This window comes from Poromitra crassiceps (genome assembly GCF_964638095.1).
Source record: "Poromitra crassiceps genome assembly, chromosome: 9".
In the NCBI taxonomy this organism is placed as follows: domain Eukaryota; kingdom Metazoa; phylum Chordata; class Actinopteri; order Beryciformes; family Melamphaidae; genus Poromitra; species Poromitra crassiceps.
The window spans coordinates 12,438,493-12,459,269 of NC_139630.1; the positions used below are offsets into that span (position 1 = coordinate 12,438,493).

The 20,777-nt window shown below is 42.7% G+C and overlaps 1 protein-coding gene across 1 annotated transcript in view; it reads right to left on the reverse strand.

Moving 5' to 3' along the window:
• Positions 1-20,777, reverse strand: part of ttc13 (tetratricopeptide repeat domain 13) — a gene marked incomplete at its 5' end in the record, with an annotated part of 122,543 nt that overhangs the window by 81,798 nt on the left and 19,968 nt on the right. The window contains 9 exons of the mRNA XM_083643783.1: positions 2,319-2,454; positions 4,832-4,941; positions 5,908-5,992; positions 6,613-6,696; positions 8,032-8,124; positions 8,591-8,723; positions 9,906-10,036; positions 12,547-12,703; positions 16,642-16,816. Of these exons, the coding sequence (XP_083499909.1) occupies positions 2,319-2,454; positions 4,832-4,941; positions 5,908-5,992; positions 6,613-6,696; positions 8,032-8,124; positions 8,591-8,723; positions 9,906-10,036; positions 12,547-12,703; positions 16,642-16,816 (1,104 nt within the window). The remainder of the gene's footprint in view (positions 1-2,318; positions 2,455-4,831; positions 4,942-5,907; positions 5,993-6,612; positions 6,697-8,031; positions 8,125-8,590; positions 8,724-9,905; positions 10,037-12,546; positions 12,704-16,641; positions 16,817-20,777) is intronic.

Sequence of the window (20,777 nt, forward strand, 5' to 3'; positions counted from 1 at the left end):
CGCAGAGGCCGCCTGCAGTACTACACAAATAAAAAGCTCAGCTGATGTAGATGCAGCCAATTGTGCTCTGGAACTTTTTGCCATTTTTCGCCATAAATGTTCGTAAAGTGGCACTTATTGAAACCTACTACCCTGCTTGTAGGCATCAAAAGTCATCAGAAATTAATTTAGTGATGAAATAAAACTTTAAATTGTAAAAAACCTTCCGGAGCTTATGGCGTCTTCTCTGCTGCGTTCTGCCTCTGCTTATGCCGAAATGCATGCTGGGATATCTGCCTTGCCAAGTTGACACAAGTCACCAACCAGAGCATCCTCGGTAAAGTGGGCGTGTCGAGAACATCCGGGAATTTTAAGCGTTCTTGGCGAAATGTGAACTTTAGTATTGGAACAGTACTTGGGCTGCGACTGATGACGTTTCACAAGGACACAAGAACGCAAGAACACACAAGAACGCTTATTGAGAAACGGCCCATATCACATGCTCAACCAGGAAGTGATCAGACCATATCACATTTCACTCCGACCAAAACTAAAAAGAAGAAATTAAAAGAAAACAAAAGAAAAGAAATTAAGCCCCCTTCCCGTCTGAGTGAAACATAGCTGAATCGCTTGGTTTGACCAAGTACAACTATTTTTGCAAACATTTAAAATGAATGGTGGAAACTTGGTGCATACTATGCCCAACCCGGAAGTGAATGAATGAATGCATTTATGTATGACAGTTATTAAAAACACACAATGAACAGATAAAAATCAATACAGCAGAATTACAATTGTCAAGGAATTAAAACACAATAAAGTCCATGACTTCTTTCCATTGTGGTCGTCGAGGGTGTGACTCTGGCAATCTATTGAATTGAAAATGTGTTGCTCCATCACCCCCCCCCCTGCCCCCAACAACACACACACACACACACACAGACAGACAGACAGACAGACAGACACACAGACAGACACAGACAGAGACAGACACACAGACAGACACACACACACACACACACACACACACAGGTATTTGTTACACTGGCAGAGAGTGAATAACAATGTCTGTCTACTCTTGACAACAATAACAGTATTGTTGTGAGCCATTAACCTGCAGAACAGTCAGGTAACATTATACCATGGTCTGGGGGAAGACTCCATTCTGACTGGCTGCAGGGTGTCCATTATTTTCTGATAATAATGTACACCTACTAAGTAGTTCCAGTCAAACTGTCTGTTCAGCTTTTCCAAATGAATGTGCTGGCCAGCCTGAAATGAGCAATTTACAACAGTGTCTGTGTAACTAGTAAGCTACTGTTACTTCAGTCGCCCATGAACACCACAGGATCAGTGTTGGGGGTACACTCATTACAAAAGTAATATATTACATGCAATATATTACTTTTAGCAGTAACTCGGTAATACATACGTATTAATTGTAAGTTTTCAGTAATATTATACCAGTTACTTTGTCAAGTAACTCAAGTTACATTTTTTTTTTTTTTTTAATCAAAGCACATATTTAAATAAAGATACAAATCATTCCTAATCAAATTGTGTGTTTTTATGCAAATATCCACTATAGATGACAATAACAAAGGAAAAGGATAACATTTAGAATTTTGGACCATTTACACTGACTTCAAGGCGGTTGAAAAAAAAATTCGGGATGGTTCCGGGGCGGCGATGTCATTCTGCTACTGCAGTTATTTTGGTGAAAGTAATGCAAAAGTAGGCTCATAAGTAACAAGTTACTCTACACAGACAGTAATATTGTAAAGTAACTTATTACTTTCAAATGAAAGTAACTAGTAATATGTAGTATATTACATTTTGAAAGTAACTTGCCCAACACTGCACAGGATGGCGACAAGCTGTAAGATGTAGGCTTAATGATAAATGTCCTTTGCATCACACATCCAATTCACTATTCAACTCACTTAACGTGACTTCAGGCTGCGGACGTTATATCCTCCTTGGCTGCGGCCGACAGAGCCTATCTCATCGTTTGTGATAGTTTTGATTGATTCTGGAACAATAACATGGCTGATAGCTAGCCTGTCCTGTTGTTCAACCCACTGTACACAATTATATTTACCCTTTTGTCAACCGTACGCAAAATTGTTGACTTTGAAAGTTGCTAGCATAACGTTAGCTTTCTGCCTCTGAGCCAAAGGGATCTGTGATTAGCTGAGCGCACTATATTACGTCCTGTTGCTAACTTGGTATCCAAGATTAGAAGAGAACGACGTTCCCATTGCATGAGAAGCTGATGGGGGATGGATGGTAATGATTGTTCCAGGCCTCGAGTTCGTTTGAAAGAGATCAATCTTTACCCCTAGTTCAGTGGACAGCATCAATGCCTTTCCTTTGGCGGTGAGGTCCTTGTAAATGGATTCTATCTCTGACTGGTACTGCTGGGTCCGCTCCTCTGTCGTCTGGGTCTCTACTGAGAATAACATGTTCCCCACCCTAAAACACAAACAAACAATAAAGCAGCAGCAGTTACATTGAAAGAATGACCTTACCTTCCTCCAACATGGTGCTCTCTTCTTATATGTTCATGATTGAATCAAGGCCTAATAGAGAGCCGCAGGGATGACGTATTTTTGTAGGCTGAATGCGGAAGTCCCGAACTTCCTGGTTCAACACTGTTTCTGTCTATGGGATTTTTGAATGGGTTTTTGGCGCGATGCTTCAAATAATGTCTGTGGGCAACGCAAGTTTAATCAAACGCGAACCAAGGTTCAGCGGGATAATCTTCACACATGAGGACCACTTTCATGAGTTTTGAAGCGTAAATGCGAGCCCTAGAAGTAAAATGCTCCAGCTAAGCTAATCCAGAACTACACACTGTCGCATAGGCTTCCACGTCACGTCAGCACTCAACCTGGACTGTTGTTGATGTGCACTGATTACCCCGGGCTGAACGGGGCTGAACCAGGTGAGGGAAAGAGAATTTCCGTGTTCGCCCTTTGAAGTGGTGACGTTATTGACGTATATATCCCCATCGACTCAAAAGTGTAGTCTCATTTAGCCGTTTGCTAGCTAGCCGTCCTTTTAACGGCACATAAAAGCTTCAAAACTCATAAAAGTGGTCTTCATGTGTGAAGATGATGTTACTACCATCTGGTTCGCGTTTGATTAAGCCAGCGTTGCCCAGAGAGCTTTTTAGAAGCATCGCGCCAAAAACCCATTCAAAACTCCCATAGGCGAAAACTGTGTTGAACCAGGGCTGTTAGCATCGATGATTTCCGGACTCGTTACTGCGGCTCTCTATCAGGTCATGTATTTAGCTGCCGTGGTTCTTGCTAAGTGGTTCTTGCTAAGTGGTTCTTGCTAAGTGGTTCTTGCTGTGGTGTTGTAACTTACTAGTCCCGACAGGCAGCGTTTGGCTGGTATTATTTTCACCGTGTGAGTCTGTGTGTGTCATCATGGGAAATGTGGTCCTGGAGACACCGATACAGTACCGCAGGGATGACCTATTTTGTAGGCTTACCCAGAAGTCCCTGCACTTCCTGGTTCTTACGTGTAGAAGTCAAATGGAATTTTTGTATTGGGAATCTCAGTTAAATGCGTGAAGTAAGGTCTGTGGTTAACACAAGTTTATGAAACAGTGAAGTTTGTGCTCAGCAAGATCATCTTCACAAAGAAGAAGACGACGACGACAACCACTTTTATGACTTTTGAAGCGTTTTCCGAAAATCACGTTAAAAAAAACGGATTTACTTATTTAAAAGTGGTCCTCCTTTGTGAAGACTATCTTGCCGATCACAAAGTTTGCCGTTTCAACTTGTGTTAAAAACAGACCTTATTTCATTCATTTAACCAAAATCCCCATACAAAAATCCCATTGACTTTTGCACGTAAGAGCAGGAAGTGCTAACATCCAGGTCTTGCGGACTCTATTGTAGCGGGAACTCCCACAGAAGCCGTTTTGAGTACTTTGCCAGAGGCCGGTTGCACAAAGCACCATAAGTTAAGATTTTTTTTAGAGTCCAAGTTAAGGTGTCCATACAATAAAATCGGTTGCACAAAACACCCTCAAATCTTTTCCTTAAGGTTAAACAGTTTAAAGCCCCAATCAGTAAGATTTTTGACATTTTTTACTGTAATATAAGAGCTTTTTAGTCACAGGACATGGTAGATTGACTTGTAATAGGGAGACCCTCGACTTTATTTATCCCACACCGCCCTCCATTGGCCAGCCCTGGGACTAAGCAAGTTGTCTGCCACGTCCCGTGGCAAGAAAAAAGAAAAAAGAAAAGGATGCGCGCATGCGCTGTACAGCAGAAGCGCTGTCTTCAGGAAAACAAGGAAGTAACTCTATTCGGATTTGCTACGAAAATGATGTTTCACGGAACTATGGATTATTATTTCATCACGTGGTGAGTACCCGATGTCACAACATGTACATAGAGCTTTCTGGCGCTGTGTTTTGTTGACTTTGAACGGCGATATCGTTATCGATACTATTGGACCCAGAGGGCGCAGTTTCCCCAATAGCAAAACTTGGAAAACTTACTGAATGGGGCTTTAAGGAAAACATGAGCACAAGATTTAAGGGTGTTTTGTGCAACCGATTTTATTTTATCGACACCTTAACTTGGACTCTAAGGACAATCTTAACCTAAGGTGCTTTGTGCAACCGGCCCGAGGTGTTTATATGTCTGTCTGTCTGTCTGTCTGTGGACAGATTTCGTGAATGTGATGGCATCAATGCCGTGCAAGATGCAGTCACACACTTCATAGGTGTGTAGTTGACATAAAAATGCAGGCGGAGTCTGAAAATGGGCGTGACCCGGGCAAGGCGGCCCCTGCCCCCTCCCCCCACCTCCATATTCCACACCTGTCTCCAGTGATGGTGATGGTGAAGCCGTCATACTCTTTCCCAGCATCCTTCATGCTGGGCACCTTGGAGTTGACCGTGAAGCCATCCCTGGTTTTACTGTTGAACTGCTTCAAGAAACAAACACACACAGAGCACCGTCCTGCTTCAAGGCACACGCACACTCAAACACGCCTCATTATAAACAAACCAATCCCAAGGTGTGTTTCCATGCAGCTGTTTTGATGCACATTTTGAGGTGTGGCATTAGAAAAGGTTGAGGGAGGGTGTCCGCGTACCAACACGATGGTGGCAGGTTAGCGGAATAGGGAATGCCCAAGACACGACCCAATAATCCTGCAGCGGATCAAATGTTGTTCTGGGGTCATATTACAGAAACTTGAACTTCCTATCTTAAGTGGGATAGGACTAGTTTAAGATAGGATTTTTCCTGATTTCCTATTACAGAAGCAAATCCTATCTTACCTTACTAAATCTTATGTCTGGTTAGGAAATCCTAAGCCCCCAATCCTTTAATGTTTGTTACCTAGCAACAGAGACTACTTCCTCCTTTCTCAACTGGCGCAAGTAGCCAATGTTAGTAGTGCTACTGTAGTAGGCTAACGCTAATACTGTAGTGTGTTAGGCTAACTGTTGAATTTGATAGCTGCTAACGTTAACTCTGAGGATTTAGGAGCAATGGGCCAAAAGCAAATGGCACTTAACTGTGAGCTGATTTAACTGGCCATTTCTACCTCGCTAAAAGGGATACGCCAACATTTTGGAGATTCACCAATTTGCCATATTGTCGACAGTAAATGGAGAATGTGGATGCCTTTATCGTCACGGTGCGTTCCCTACAAAGAGTGGTACAGGCCCCGCCCCCCACACACACACAACCTACTTATTTGCTTAGCAGCCGTTAATGGAGACGCACCTGATTCAAAATTTAAGATTGTCGACTTTTCCAAAGTTTACTTAGAATTTGTGCAAAACTCGAATGGAAACGCAGCTGTAGATTTATTTAACCCTGACATGCACAAGTCCTCTTCATCTGATCTCCTTTCCTCACTCCTTATTCCATTCTTCCTCCTTACCTTCATTATAGGAAGCAGATCTTCTACTTTATTGACATTCTCTAAGGCCTGGCGGACCTCCAGGAGGCCTCTGGGGTTGTATGCCCTGAGAGAGAAGAAGACAACCATGTTAAAGAAGAGGCAAGAACACAGGAAGTGGGGCGAGACACTGACATTCACACTTCCTGAACGCTCATGCAAAATGACCGAAACCTCTAGAACAGTGGTTTCCAAACTGGGGTATGCGTACCCCTAGGGGTACATGGAGGTACTACAGGAGGTGCGTGGAAATGGAAAAATGTAACAATAAATTATGAAAGGGGGGGGGGGGGGGGGGGGGGGGTTTGAAGATAGTACATTAATATAAATCTGCTCAGGAGGCACTAATTGCAACTCTTTCATTCCATTTCTTATTTTGTAAAGTTATATTCTTCAAAAGGTGGGTTACCATCCATTCATTCATTGCATCATTATGCTATAGTTTTCTCTTGTAGTTTTCTAAGCAAAATGTTGTAATCGGGTAAAGGGGGTACTTGGATTCATAAATCAGGGAAAGGGGGGGTACTGAAACCAAAAATGTTTGAGAACTACTGTTCTAGAACATAGTGGAAATATTGATGGATTTCTTTGTAATTACATACTTACTGATAATTCATACATTTAGTACCTCTAACTAAAATAATAAGAGCATAGGTAGAAACCTTGATGAGTGTTGGCGTAACTCACCCGTGGTACACCAGTATTCTGTCTTTGATGAAGTCAAGGATGTTGTCAAAGTAGGCCAGGTATCTAATGTTGATGATCTGTCCCCTGCAGACAGGAAAACAGGTTTTCAAAATACTGGCCAAAAACAACTCTATTAAAGGGAGGATTTCAAAACCAACCAAAGGGGTTTGGTTGGTTTTGAAATCATAGAAAATATTTGTTTCTTGAGACAATATTTCCTGCACTCTGTTGACTATGTAGAATGGAATGGGATAATGTTGTGATTTTAACATCTAATTATTAATTTAATTTGATATTTTAATCAACATTTAAAAATGTGCCTATATAGCAAATTGTAGGCATATTGCGTATGACTTTAACATCTAAAATGCTGCAGTAAAACAACTTTGAAATGACCACAGAGGTACCTGAGGACATGTTGAACAAGAATATGGTGGAGTGTGCTGATTAAAATGAGATTCAATCTTTTTATGGACATTTCATAATCTGCCTATGTAGAACTGGGACACTGGGATAGTGTTATGATTTCAGCATCTAAGTGAATTATTTAAAATGCTGTAGTGACAGGTATTTCAACAAAGGAAAAGAAGAAGAAAATATAAAGTTCCTGTTTTAAACAACCTTTGTGGCCATTCAAGTATAGATTTCTGAGTTTATGAGGTGCACTTCAATGCACCATGAAGTTCGGCGCCAGACGCTCAATTGATTTTTAAAAGGAGATGGATAGCGCGCCCGTGCCTCCGCAGTGGAGGTGAAACCATACACTTGGTGTAGCTGTATTGTTGTCCGGGTGGAAACATTAGGCTTATACACACTGTGGGGTTAGTGCCAGAAACCGGTTGTGATGAGGGCGGCTGTAGCTCAGGAGGTAGAGCAGGTCGTCCATTAATCACTTTGGACAAAAGATGCCGGTGGTTCAATTCCCACCTCCCCTCGCCTGCATGTCGAAGTGTCCTTGGGCAAGATACTGAACCTCAAATTGCTCCCGATGGCTGTGCCAGCACACTGCGTGGTAGCTTGCTGCCATCGGTGTGTGAATGGGTGAATGTACCTAGTCATTGTTAAGCGCTTTGGATAAAAGCGCTATATAAATGCAGGCCATTTACCATTTATGATCATGAAAAGGGGGGATGTTTTGTCATAAATTGGGAGAAGGGAGAGGGCAATGAAACAAGGGAGACTTTCAGGAAAAAGGGAGGGTTGCAAGTATGAGTAGCAGTTTGAGGCTTTTCACACTACAAAGTAACAAAGAAGTCAATCCAGTCTTCCCCCTCAGTCTAATGAGAGTATTTGATACTGTGTGTGTGTGTGTGTGTGTGTGTGTGTGTGTGTGTGTGTGTGTGTGTGTGTGTGTGTGTCGTGCGTGCGTGCGTGTGCGTGCGCGTGCGTGCGTGTGTGTGTGTGTGTGGGTGTTGTTACCTGATGAGGTTGATGTGATTGTTGAACCCTCGACTGAGACTCCTGGCAGGCATCTGGTCTAACCACAGGACTGGCTGGTCTGGATCTGCAATCCTGCCAGCACAGGAAGAGAGACCTGTTAGTCTGTCATCCAACACCTTCAAGGGATAGTTCAGATTGTTTGCTGTGGGGTCGTATGAGGTACCTGCCGACAGGACAGTCCGTGGACTACATGCAATATAGAATGCAGCCGGCGCACTCCCAGGGAGCATTTTATGTGTTGTTGTTGTTGTTTTTTCTGTGTTTTTGCTCGTGACCCTGTTCACGCTCAGCAGACAGCTATACGTGCCTGATGCAGCCGCTCTCCGTTTCTCCAAACTGGGACGGCGCTGGCTACATTCTACTGCATGTTAGTACACTGTCAGCAGATACCTCATACAACCCCATGTTAGTACACTGTCAGCAGATACCTCATACAACCCCAAAAACTATCCCTTTAAGGACCGCAGACTCTTCACACTTGCGACATCCGTCTTAACTTTCATTTCCTGTAGTTGGTTGCAGAGAAGAAGAAGCTCACCTCCTCCACTTGACAGCTATGTCAAACATGTCTCTCCACTGCATCTGGCGTGTCTTGCCGTTGACTCGCACCTTGGAGTTGCTCCATGTCCTGTGCATGGCCTGCATCACCTCCAGGGTGGCCAGACCCATGGCTGGAAAGGATAGGCCATTATCATTAGTAGTGTTGGGCAGTAAAGTCAAGTAAAGTAAAGTCACGTGTTACTGTAATTGTATTACATTCCCCAGTAACGAGTAATGCAAGGGTTTACAATTTCCAAAAAGTAATTATATTACAGTTACTAATCCAAGTAACATCAAGTTACTGCATTACTTTCTCTAGTTTAGTGCTAAAACGAAGTGTGGGGATAGGTCTAGCTATGCCAGAACATGATTCGTTCTTTTTATCTTATTAGGCAAATAAATAAAAAGTATAGTTTGGCTGATTGTTGACTCCTCCTGTGAGGTTAATTATTGATCCAATAAAGTGGATTCAGTTCTAAAAGGAGAGCTTAACAGCCACTTTTTTTGGAGGGGGGGGGGGGGCGTAACAAGTAATAATAATGTAACACTATTGCGTTTGATACCAAGTAATAAGGAGTATTAAGTAACTAATTACATTTCCTGAGTAACTTGTCCATCACGATCATTACCATTACCATGATTATGGTCTGTATCGGTGACAGCATATTATTTGAAGACCCCCTAAAGTCATGTTTCAAGACTTTGAATAATAATTTGTGTCTGATGGTTTTCCCTCAGAAAAAAAGTTCAATTATCTTGTTAAAATCCCTAAAATGACTTCCCCTACTTCTGCCTCATAAAAAAAAATCCTAAGCAACCAATTAGGGTGATCTAGAACCTAACTAGCCAATCACAGCATACAACACAGGCTTTCAACACATTCTCAGCCCCAACTTGTGACAAAGAAGGACGATAAGAAGGGTTTGTGATCGATCTGCAGTATATGACGAGTTAGAAGTGAGAATGTGTTGGGGCTTTAACTGCTGAATACTGCATAGTGATTGGCTCCAGGATTCGTGATGTCACAAATCTTGCTTGTTGAAAACTGTCTTTTCAGTGAGCTCAGAGAAACTTTCCACTTTCAGCAGACGATTGTGGAAACTGTCTTCTAGTGTCAAACTCTGCACAGACATCATTCTGCACAGAGAAGCTCAGACATTCAACTGAAGGAACAAGAATAAAAACTAATTTTTGACTTTAGGGGGTCTTTAATATTTGATTAAGCAGGGGGGAAATTTAGCTTTTATTTCGGGGACGGGCACTGAGGCATGCGAACAGGCGCACACGTTGCGATCCTTCGTTCTCTGAGGTACCTCTGTGTATTCTCCTATTGGGCAAGAAGCCGGGTGTGTTGTATTGCATTAGCGCCCCCAGGTGGTCGGCTGCACAGATCAGCTTCTGGACTTCACTGCTGTAGCTGTCGAAGTTCTGCGGTAGCACGTCCCTGCAAACCACAGACAGAGGAAGACACACCGCGTGAAACTGGTCCAACCTTTCAGGAGGTGTATCATTTTTCTGAGGACGGAGTGGGATTGATTTCACTTAGTGGTTTCCTACACTTCCCAGAATGCCTTTCGGCGACCTCTAGAGAACTTGTCTGGACTTGTTGCATTCAGCTATAGAGAGCCGCAGGGATGACGTATTTTTGTAGGCTGAATGCGGAAGTCCCGAACTTCCTGGTTCAACACTGTTTCTGTCTATGGGATTTTTGAATGGGTTTTTGGCGCGATGCTTCAAATAAGGTCTCTGGGCAACGCAAGTTTAATCAAACGCGAACCAAGGTTCAGCGGGATAATCTTCACACATGAGGACCACTTTCATGAGTTTTGAAGCGTAAATGCGAGCCCTAGAGGTAAAAAGCTCGTGCTAAGCTAATCCAGAACTACACACTGTCGCATAGGCTTCCACGTCACGTCAGCACTCAACCTGGACTTTTGTTGATGTGTGCACTGATTACCCCGGGCTGAACAGGGCTGAACCAGGTGAGGGAAAGAGAATTTCCGTGTTCGTCCTTTGAGTGATGACGTTATTGACGTATATATCCCCATCGACTCAACAGTGTAGTCCCATTTAGCCGTTTGCTAGCTAGCCGCCCTTTTAACGGCACATAAAAGCTTCAAAACTCATAAAAGTGGTCTTCATGTGTGAAGATGATGTTACTACCATCTGGTTCGCGTTTGATTAAGCCAGCGTTGCCCAGAGAGCTTATTAGAAGCATCGCGCCAAAAACCCATTCAAAACTCCCATAGGCGAAAACTGTGTTGAACCAGGGCTGTTAGCATCGATTATTTCCGGACTCGTTACTGCGGCTCTCTATTGGTTTTATGCATAGCTAGACCAGGCCCCCAGGAATAGCGCCGGGCTGTGAAGCAATTTGAACATGGTGAACAAGCTCAGTATTGCAAGTCACGTTGACGCCATGCATCCCAAAAAGATAAATTCTCATCCACTTACATGGGGAAAGCGGCAGCTGTTAAGCCCAGGGAAATTCTTCTGGCTGTCACTCAAAGTAAAAAACGACTGTTTTAATTATCAAAAAAAATGTATGGGGCAATTTTTCTTCAGAAGCAACTAAGAGCTGTATGCAAGTGTATTTTCTGGGGCTCCATGAATGTGCATTTGGCCACGGGAACGTGGATCATCACAGCATCATCACTTCCTTGTTGTGAGGTGAGCTAAATGCTCCGTTAGCTACTATACTGTAAAGTCAGGTTTTGCCTTTTATTAAGATATGAAGTAGTTATTTTACACGAGTAGCTCACCGGAACGTGTACAGATAACTACTGATAACCGAAAACGGAGGTGTGGGATTAGGTGTGTTTTCTGTGCTGTTATGACATGGGAATAGAGACAGCAAGCTAACACTATTAGTTTGCCTTGGTTTATAAGGTACCCCGTTGTAAATAAACTTTTCTGTTGCGATTGTCTATTGTCTACAGGGCTCCAGACTAACTTTTTAATTTAGGCGCACCAGCAGATAATTTAGGTGCACCCACATTTTTCAAGCCTTTTGGAACCGCAATAATAGATTTTAAGTGTTACCTTCTTTGTAATGTTGTGTAAATATTGGCAATTTATTAAAGTGATACGCTCAAAGATTTTCATGTAAATACATGTCTGTTAAGTCACTATCACCAACTGAGTTAACACAATGGGGATTGATGAAAGCCTTTGCATTTTAAGTATTGCAGCATTTATGTGGTTTGATTATCACCTTACATTTAAGGACACAATGATTAATCTCTGATACATTATCATTTAGTTTAATTCAATTAAAATACCGTTCTCATGATGCACCCTGAATTTCTTACCAGAATGACTCAATGCAGCTCATTGGCTATTGTTGTCATTAAATTATCAATAACCATTTATTTAGTCATCTGTAGTTTGCCTCACATTATGTAATGGTGGTCGTGATTGTGAACGTTCACGTTACTGTGTGATTAGTGTCGTGATCCCACAGTGTGTGCTGTGAAATGATAATCTCACTGTGCACTGCACACAGTGAAAAACCATAGCAGATAGCTGCTCGTAGATGTTAGCTGTTCTTAACATGAAGTCATGACTATGCTGTCTGTTTTGACAATTGTTGACAACATGCATATTGTCAAAAATTGTCAACCCCCCCCCCCCCCCCCCCCCAAGGAGAAAACTTGAAGTTTTCTTGAAACGTTTTCTCCTATCAAATGTCATTATACCTGCGCTGGAAATATCTCGACATAAGGTGACGTCATGTACATTTGACCAATTATCCATGGGAATAAGACAAATAAACCATAAAGCAACCAAATGGACCCAGGAACAATAGATCACTTTTTGTGTTGGCGTTTGAGGGTGGGTTTTTTCCCTATAAGGCCTGTTTTGATCAAGTGCCGAGCTGTAGTTTGCAGCTTTTAACACCTGCTTATGGGATCCCCATGATTATGATATTGTATTCAAGCCTATTCAACCTACTTGATATGTGGCTGGAGGCCGGGCTGTTCTTCATAGTCCTCTATTAGAAAAGGCAGGTTCTTGGCCCAGTGATTCTTGAAGTTGCCTGGTAAGTCCTGGTCCACGTTGTACTCTGCTACTGGGATGTCGAGGTGTGAGTGGAGATAGCGAGAGTACTCTGGGGGAAAGACAAGGTGGCAGGGAAGAGATCAGATAGATGAATAAGCACAGAGTAAGATACAATATCAAATCATAGAAGCCTGGGGAATTGGTCAACATGTCAACATATTTGTTTTTGGAATTTATTTTTGTATGACAATGGGGCTTAAAGGGATACACCACTTTTTTGAAAGTTTAGCTCATTTGCCACATCCCCCCAACATAACCAAGATACACCATGCCTTACTAGCACTGTCTGCTCAGTTTACAGTGAGCTACAGTCGTGAAGTTGGTAATTATCGCCATAGAATGGAGGCTAATCGTACAGCTGTTAAAAATCTGCCAAAACACACATCTCACGGTGCCAAAATACATGTGAAATACAAGCTTTCAGAAAGACAGACAGAAAACGCACAAAATGAACGCAGAGTACGGACAGAAGGCTCTGTCCGTCCTCTGCGTTCATATTGTGCGTTTTCTGTCCGACATCTGAAAGCTTACGGATACACATGAAACGGAGCAGAACCACACACACACACTCATACATTTGACTCTCTACTGCCCACTAGAGCTGCCGAAAATAATCGATTCAGAGATGCATCGCGATGCTTAATAGGACGATTCTGAATCGATTAACAAATATCAAAAATCGATTATTAAAAAAAAAAATAATAATAATAATAATAATAATAATAATCAAATAAAATAGAATGTAAGTACATGCAGTTGTTTATTTTAATTATGGATCATAATACAATGCAATTCCAAATGCACTTTTATTTTAAAAGTAACCACACAGTGAGAAAAAAGAAAGTGAGAAAAAATAAATCATGTATTGCGGAAAAAGTGATGCATCGATTTAAGATGCATCGTATAATCGAATCGAATCGAATCGTAGACTTGTATAATCGAATCGTATCGAATCGTGAGATCAGTGAAGATGCACAGCTCTACTGCCCAGTGCCCACAGGTGAATGGATTGCTTAACATGATACTTGGGATGGGCCCGATCCGATCCAATATCGGTAGCCGATGCTGACGTAATTCACAGATCGGATTTTGCTGATCCACGTGCCATGTGCTAGCCGATCCATGACTCGCGGTGAACAGTTAATGAGACACGCCTCAGTTCCAGAAACTCCATTCCACAGTTTGCAGCACGCTAGCCTGTAACAGCAGCATGTCAACTCTGAGCAGTGCAGAAGGTGGAGGGGGACTGGGCACAGTGGACAGAATGGAGGAGCAGTATACACACCACAGAGCAGACAGACAGACAGACAGAGAGTTCAATGTTACTTATAGGGATGTTCATCAATTATCGAAAATCGATAATTGATCGTTAAGGAATTGAATCGATCATGTGGAATTTGGATCGATTATTGTTATTATAGCGGACTAGGTTTGGGTGGAATTCGTTCCTCCTCGCCCCACTCCATTGCACAGCCGACTAACGTGAGGTGGGGCTTCATATAGTCTCTAGTTTTCTGGCTGGGCACGGGCCTTTGTGCCAACAAAACTGTTTTAAACATGGGGAATTCACACCGGCATGCGCCGGGGACACAGACAAACGCACCCAGCGGTCTGCGGACCTCAGTGAGGCTCAGGCCTGTTGATTTGACTCTTGTGCTGTCAGCTAAGCTGGAAGACGCCGATTGCCTTACATCATGTAACCTGACATGTACAGTAACATGTTTGTTTACCTGGCCACAGCGCTAGTGTCTTGATATTCTTACTACACAGCGGCATCGCCATTATAGCTGGCCGAGAACGCGCAACGTTATTACCAGACCAGAGTAAAAAAAAATATATATATATTATTATTATTACGCTATCGATAATTGATCGTTAATTTTCCCCGATTTTCAATTATGGAAATTTTTCAAAATGAGCATACCTAGTTACTTACATAAGCAGAATGGATGCTCGTTGCCACGTTCGCTTGAAACAATCTGTCTAGACCAGGGGTGCCCAAATTCTTTCCCATGAAGGGCCAAAACTCAATCTGGGTGGAGGGCCGAGGGCCAAAAATAAATGTTGTGGAATTACATTAAAATGTATTGTGTTTTATAGAAAATTAACATTATAAATCTAAAATAACATTTCAATATAGAGCGAAGCTCTTAGGGGGGCCCCCCATCCCAAAAAAAAATGTTTTTAATTAAGGCCGGCGGCGATTTTTTTTTGTGCTTTTTTTGCATGTTTGAATCTGTTTTAGCCATATTTAGTGGAATATCTCATTTTAAACACACCAATGTTATTGTCTATTGATTGAATTGCTCTCACACTCAGGCCTGGCCTGGCATGCAATTTTTTTTTTTTTGCATTTTTTCCCCCAAATCCGTGGCGGGCCAAAACAAACAGAGCCAAACTTGGCCTGCGGGCCCCAAATTGGGCACCACTGGTCTAGACTCTAAACACTTGTTGAAAAGTGCCTCAAATACATACAGGCGGAGGAACACAGTTTTCCACTGCCTGGCTCAACACCAGGTAACGTTACAGCCATAAGAACGGATGCTCGTTGCAACGTTCGCTTGTAGAATTCTATCTAAACACTTAGTGAAAGTGCCTCAAATATAATACAGGTGGAGAAACAGTTTTCGACTGCCTGGCTCACCAAATAACGTTACAGCCATGGAGTTACTGCAGTTAAACTAACAATAATTCATCTGATTGTTTTACTGTGGATGCGTTCATAAATTGTGCAGGCTGCAGGTCTTGCCTTTTTCTCCACTCTTTCTTTACGTGAACTGAATAGAAGGAGCTTTTATAATTATTTGTATAGGCTACAATAGCCTACTACTGTAACTATGTGGCTATAGGAAATATGAGATGTGTGGTAGTAGGCCTACACAGTATGTAAATGCACATTCAAATAATTCCATTCAGTAAATTCAGATGAACAATCCTGTATAATGTTTTTAATAGTTTGTTGTTTAGGCTACTATTTATCATTTAATTAGTAGGTCCCCTTTCCCTCTTTGCTACTCTAGTGCTTTTGGCATTGTGCCTGTAATATTTTATATAATAAAGTAGCCTACAAAATCTTTTGGTGATGTGGTTATCGTCACAACCCTAGTTATGAGATAGTGTAAGTAAGATGTTAGTATCGAGTGGGTTTCAATAGTGTATGTAAGAGGTTAGTGGCGATCCAATCAGGGAAGTGTTGACATTTTCTGGGAAAGAGAAGGCCAGATCGCGATGCCTGTAAACGACGGTTGCAAAGATACGTCCGCCCTGCCTGCAGGACTACAAGAGAGAGATAGAGGACAGCGGGGGGTTGGGGGTTCCAAGTTACTGACCAAACATTCTATTTCAGTGATTGCTGTCAGAATATAGAGCCATTTAACACTTATTTTAACACAAAAACATTGCTGAATGCTAGGGATGGGCATCGAATTTCGAATTTTCGAATAATCGTTGTTATTATCAAGGTCGACTTTTATTATTGAAATTCGAAATTCGTTTATTGAAAAACGAAAAAAAAAAAAAAAAAAAAAAATTGTGAGTGAAATGTTGCATTGTCTCCCCTGATTCTAAGTATAGTCGAATCGCTTGGTTTGAGCAAGTAAAACAATTTTTATAAGCAACCTCTCCCTCTTCAAGGGATTTCATCCGCCATTAATTTTTCCATAAACCTTGCTTAAAATGCTTATAAAAATAGTTTTCCTTGCTCAAACCAAGCGATTCGACTATACTTAGAATCAGGGGAGACAATGCAACATTTCACTCACAAAAAAAATAAAAAAAAAAAAAAAATTTTTTTTTACATTTTTAATTTTTTTTTACATTTTATTTTTATTTTCGAATTTCGATTAAAAGTCGACTTTGGCCAGCGAATTTCGAATAGTGTTTTTGCTAGAAATGCCCATCCTTACTGAATGCAGCTTTAAGTTATGCACCATTACCACCTTGTGTGTGTGTGTGTGTGTGCATGTGTTTGTGTGTGTGTGCACCAACCTCTGAGGTATTTGACCTTGAGGTACTCTGAGCTGGCCTTCTGTCCTAGCAGGGGGTCGTTCAGCATCACCTTGGTCTGGGCTTTGATGCCTTCGTAAAACTGTCCCATGGCCACGTGACTCAACCCCTTCATGTACTGACACACCTCGTTGTACGGCTCCAGCTGGAGACACCTCTGGAGGACAGACGCAGAGGAGGAGAACAGGGAGGTGAGGGATTCAGACATGGGCCAGTGTTGCTTTTTATTAAAAATAAAATGAAATGAATCAGATATCAGCCAGTCAGACGGCAACATTGGTTGAACCCTAGAAAGAGGGACTAAGTTTAAGTTCATTAGGATCATCATTAGCTACAGTGATTCTTCCTGGGGTCCACACAAGCCTAGATGTTATTAGGATGTTAGGAGTATTAACCCTAACATACATGTCTTTGATGGTGGGAGGAAATCGGAGCACCCAGAGGAAACCCACACGAACACGGGGTGAACATGCAAACTCCAGACAGAAAGGACCTGGGATGGACCGGGGTTCGAACCCGGGACCTTCTTGATGTGAGGCAGTAGCGCTAACCGCTAAGCTACCGTACCGTCCACTAAGTGAATGAGGCGGAGGAAGAATAGGAAGAGAGGGTTTGACACCATTTGTTGGGGTCTTGGGGACCAAGAGAGAGGTTGAGAGAGAGAGAGAGAGAGAGGTTGATAGAGAGAGGGAAAGAGGTTGAGAGAGAGAGAGCGGTTGAGAGAGGGAAAGAGAGAGGTTGAGAGAGAGAGAGGTTGCTTTACAAGAATGAAAGGAAGGAGGTAGATGGAAGACGGTAGAATAAGTTAAAGCGCCCCTCCAGTCAGTGTTTCTACCTGTTTAACGGTTGTTCTATTTCAAAACCTTCTCAACATTCTACAGTATTAGCCTATTTCACATCCCACCAAAATCAGCCATTTTGTGTCTAAAAGGCAGGAAGTAAAACAGGTGCAGGTGTTTGAAATGTGCAAACATTGATTTAGAGCCGCGGGACTGGAACACCTAATCGGGTCCAGTCCCGAGGCTCTAATCAATGTCTTGCTTGCACCCATTTTTCCTTCCTGCCTTTTAGACACAAAATGGCTGATTTGGGTGGCATGTGAAAAGGCGTATGAGTGCCTGCTGTATAGTCACACGTCATCTGATTCTGTGATATACACCAAGGAGATACGCCTGGAAAAACAAGTTACGACGGGAACAGTATTCCCTCTGTAGCTTAGCTGGAAGTTACGACGGGAACAGTATTCCCTCTGTAGCTTAGCTGGAAGTTATGACGGGAACAGTATTCCCTCTGTAGCTTAGCTGGAAGTTACGACGGGAACAGTATTCCCTCTGTAGCTTAGCTGGAAGTTACCACGGGAACAGTATTCCCTCTGTAGCTTAGCTGGAAGTTATGACGGGAACAGTATTCCCTCTGTAGCTTAGCTGGAAGTTACCACGGGAACAGTATTCCCTCTGTAGCTTAGCTGGAAGTTACGACCGGAACAGTATTCCCTCTGTAGCTAGCTTAGCTGGAAGTTACGACGGGAACAGTATTCCCTCTGTAGCTTAGCTGGAAGTTACGACGGGAACAGTATTCCCTCTGTAGCTTAGCTGGAAGTTACGACGGGAACAGTATTCCCTCTGTAGCTTAGCTGGAAGTTACGACGGGAACAGTATTCCCTCTGTAGCTTAGCTGGAAGTTATGACGGGAACAGTATTCCCTCTGTAGCTTAGCTGGAAGTTACGACGGGAACAGTATTCCCTCTGTAGCTTAGCTGGAAGTTACGACGGGAACAGTATTCCCTCTGTAGCTTAGCTGGAAAGTTACCACGGGAACAGTATTCCCTCTGTAGCTTAGCTGGAAGTTATGACGGGAACAGTATTCCCTCTGTAGCTTAGCTGGAAGTTACGACGGGAACAGTATTCCCTCTGTAGCTTAGCTGGAAGTTATGACGGGAACAGTATTCCCTCTGTAGCTTAGCTGGAAGTTACCACGGGAACAGTATTCCCTCTGTAGCTTAGCTGGAAGTTACGACGGGAACAGTATTCCCTCTGTAGCTTAGCTGGAAGTTACGATGGGAACAGTATTCCCTCTGTAGCTTAGCTGGAAGTTACGATGGGAACAGTATTCCCTCTGTAGCTTAGCTGGAAGTTACGACGGGAACAGTATTCCCTCTGTAGCTTAGCTGGAAGTTACGACGGGAACAGTATTCCCTCTGTAGCTTAGCTGGAAGTTACGACGGGAACAGTATTCCCTCTGTAGCTTAGCTGGAAGTTACGATGGGAACAGTATTCCCTCTGTAGCTTAGCTGGAAGTTACGACAGGAACAGTATTCCCTCTGTAGCTTAGCTGGAAGTTACGACGGGAACAGTATTCCCTCTGTAGCTTAGCTGGAAGTTATGATGGGAACAGTATTCCCTCTGTAGCTTAGCTGGAAGTTACGACAGGAACAGTATTCCCTCTGTAGCTTAGCTGGAAGTTACGACAGGAACAGTATTCCCTCTGTAGCTTAGCTGGAAGTTACGACGGGAACAGTATTCCCTCTGTAGCTTAGCTGGAAGTTACGACAGGAACAGTATTCCCTCTGTAGCTTAGCTGGAAGTTACGACGGGAACAGTATTCCCTCTGTAGCTTAGCTGGAAGTTATGATGGGAACAGTATTCCCTCTGTAGCTTAGCTGGAAGTTACGACAGGAACAGTATTCCCTCTGTAGCTTAGCTGGAAGTTACGATGGGAACAGTATTCCCTCTGTAGCTTAGCTGGAAGTTACGACAGGAACAGTATTCCCTCTGTAGCTTAGCTGGAAGTTACGATGGGAACAGTATTCCCTCTGTAGCTTAGCTGGAAGTTACGACAGGAACAGTATTCCCTCTGTAGCTTAGCTGGAAGTTACGACAGGAACAGTATTCCCTCTGTAGCTTAGCTGGAAGTTACGACGGGAACAGTATTCCCTCTGTAGCTTAGCTGGAAGTTATGATGGGAACAGTATTCCCTCTGTAGCTTAGCTGGAAGTTACGACAGGAACAGTATTCCCTCTGTAGCTTAGCTGGAAGTTACGATGGGAACAGTATTCCCTCTGTAGCTTAGCTGGAAGTTACGACAGGAACAGTATTCCCTCTGTAGCTTAGCTGGAAGTTACGACGGGAACAGTATTCCCTCTGTAGCTTAGCTGGAAGTTACCACGGGAACAGTATTCCCTCTGTAGCTTAGCTGGAAGTTATGATGGGAACAGTATTCCCTCTGTAGCTTAGCTGGAAGTTATGACGGGAACAGTATTCCCTCTGTAGCTTAGCTGGAAGTTACAACGGGAACAGTATTCCCTCTGTAGCTTAGCTGGAAGTTACCACGGGAACAGTATTCCCTCTGTAGCTTAGCTGGAAGCCGCGTTATTGCTGAGATCTCGACCGGCCAACTGATTTCAAAGCTGATGGAAAGAGCGTGACTGGAAATGGTTAAGCGAATGTTTCGGCGTTTGAGCCGGATGAACGTGGTTACAGCCAGCAGGCAGTGGGCTTAGCTAACATAGCTAACAGCTAGCTAGCTAGTTAACGTGCCAGCTCATCATCAGTCAGAATCCAATTGTCATGACATTATAATGATACAAAACAGGTTGGAAATCGGCAAAGACTTGCTTTAATTGATCATCGATGGTTGAAAAAGGTACCAATGTCAAACCTAGTAATACTGTATGAGGCTTGAAGGAGAATTATGGATTGAAGATGTAACAATATACTATATATATGATATATACTATATATAATGTATATATAGTATATACAGTATCACCAGTTTATGTATAGTTTTACGGCTGTAAAAAAAGAAGTCAGATTGTATAGACGTCAATGTCAAAATGACTTCTCACTTGATTTATGACCTCAGTAAACACGTTCCTAATGAGTTTATGTCTCAATCACTAGTTTCAAGTCTTCTTCAATACAGCCTGATGTTCATTTAGTCAATTATGATCCCATTTAGAGTCAAATAGATGATAAAGCAGACTATGCTTTGGGGCGTGATTGACAGGTCACTTGTCCAGTGATCGCGCAGCTCGCCGATCACGGACCAATAGCAGGGCGTGCTGCGGTTCTTCTCGTCCAAATATGATCCCTTTTGGCTCCACAAAAACCAAGATGGCG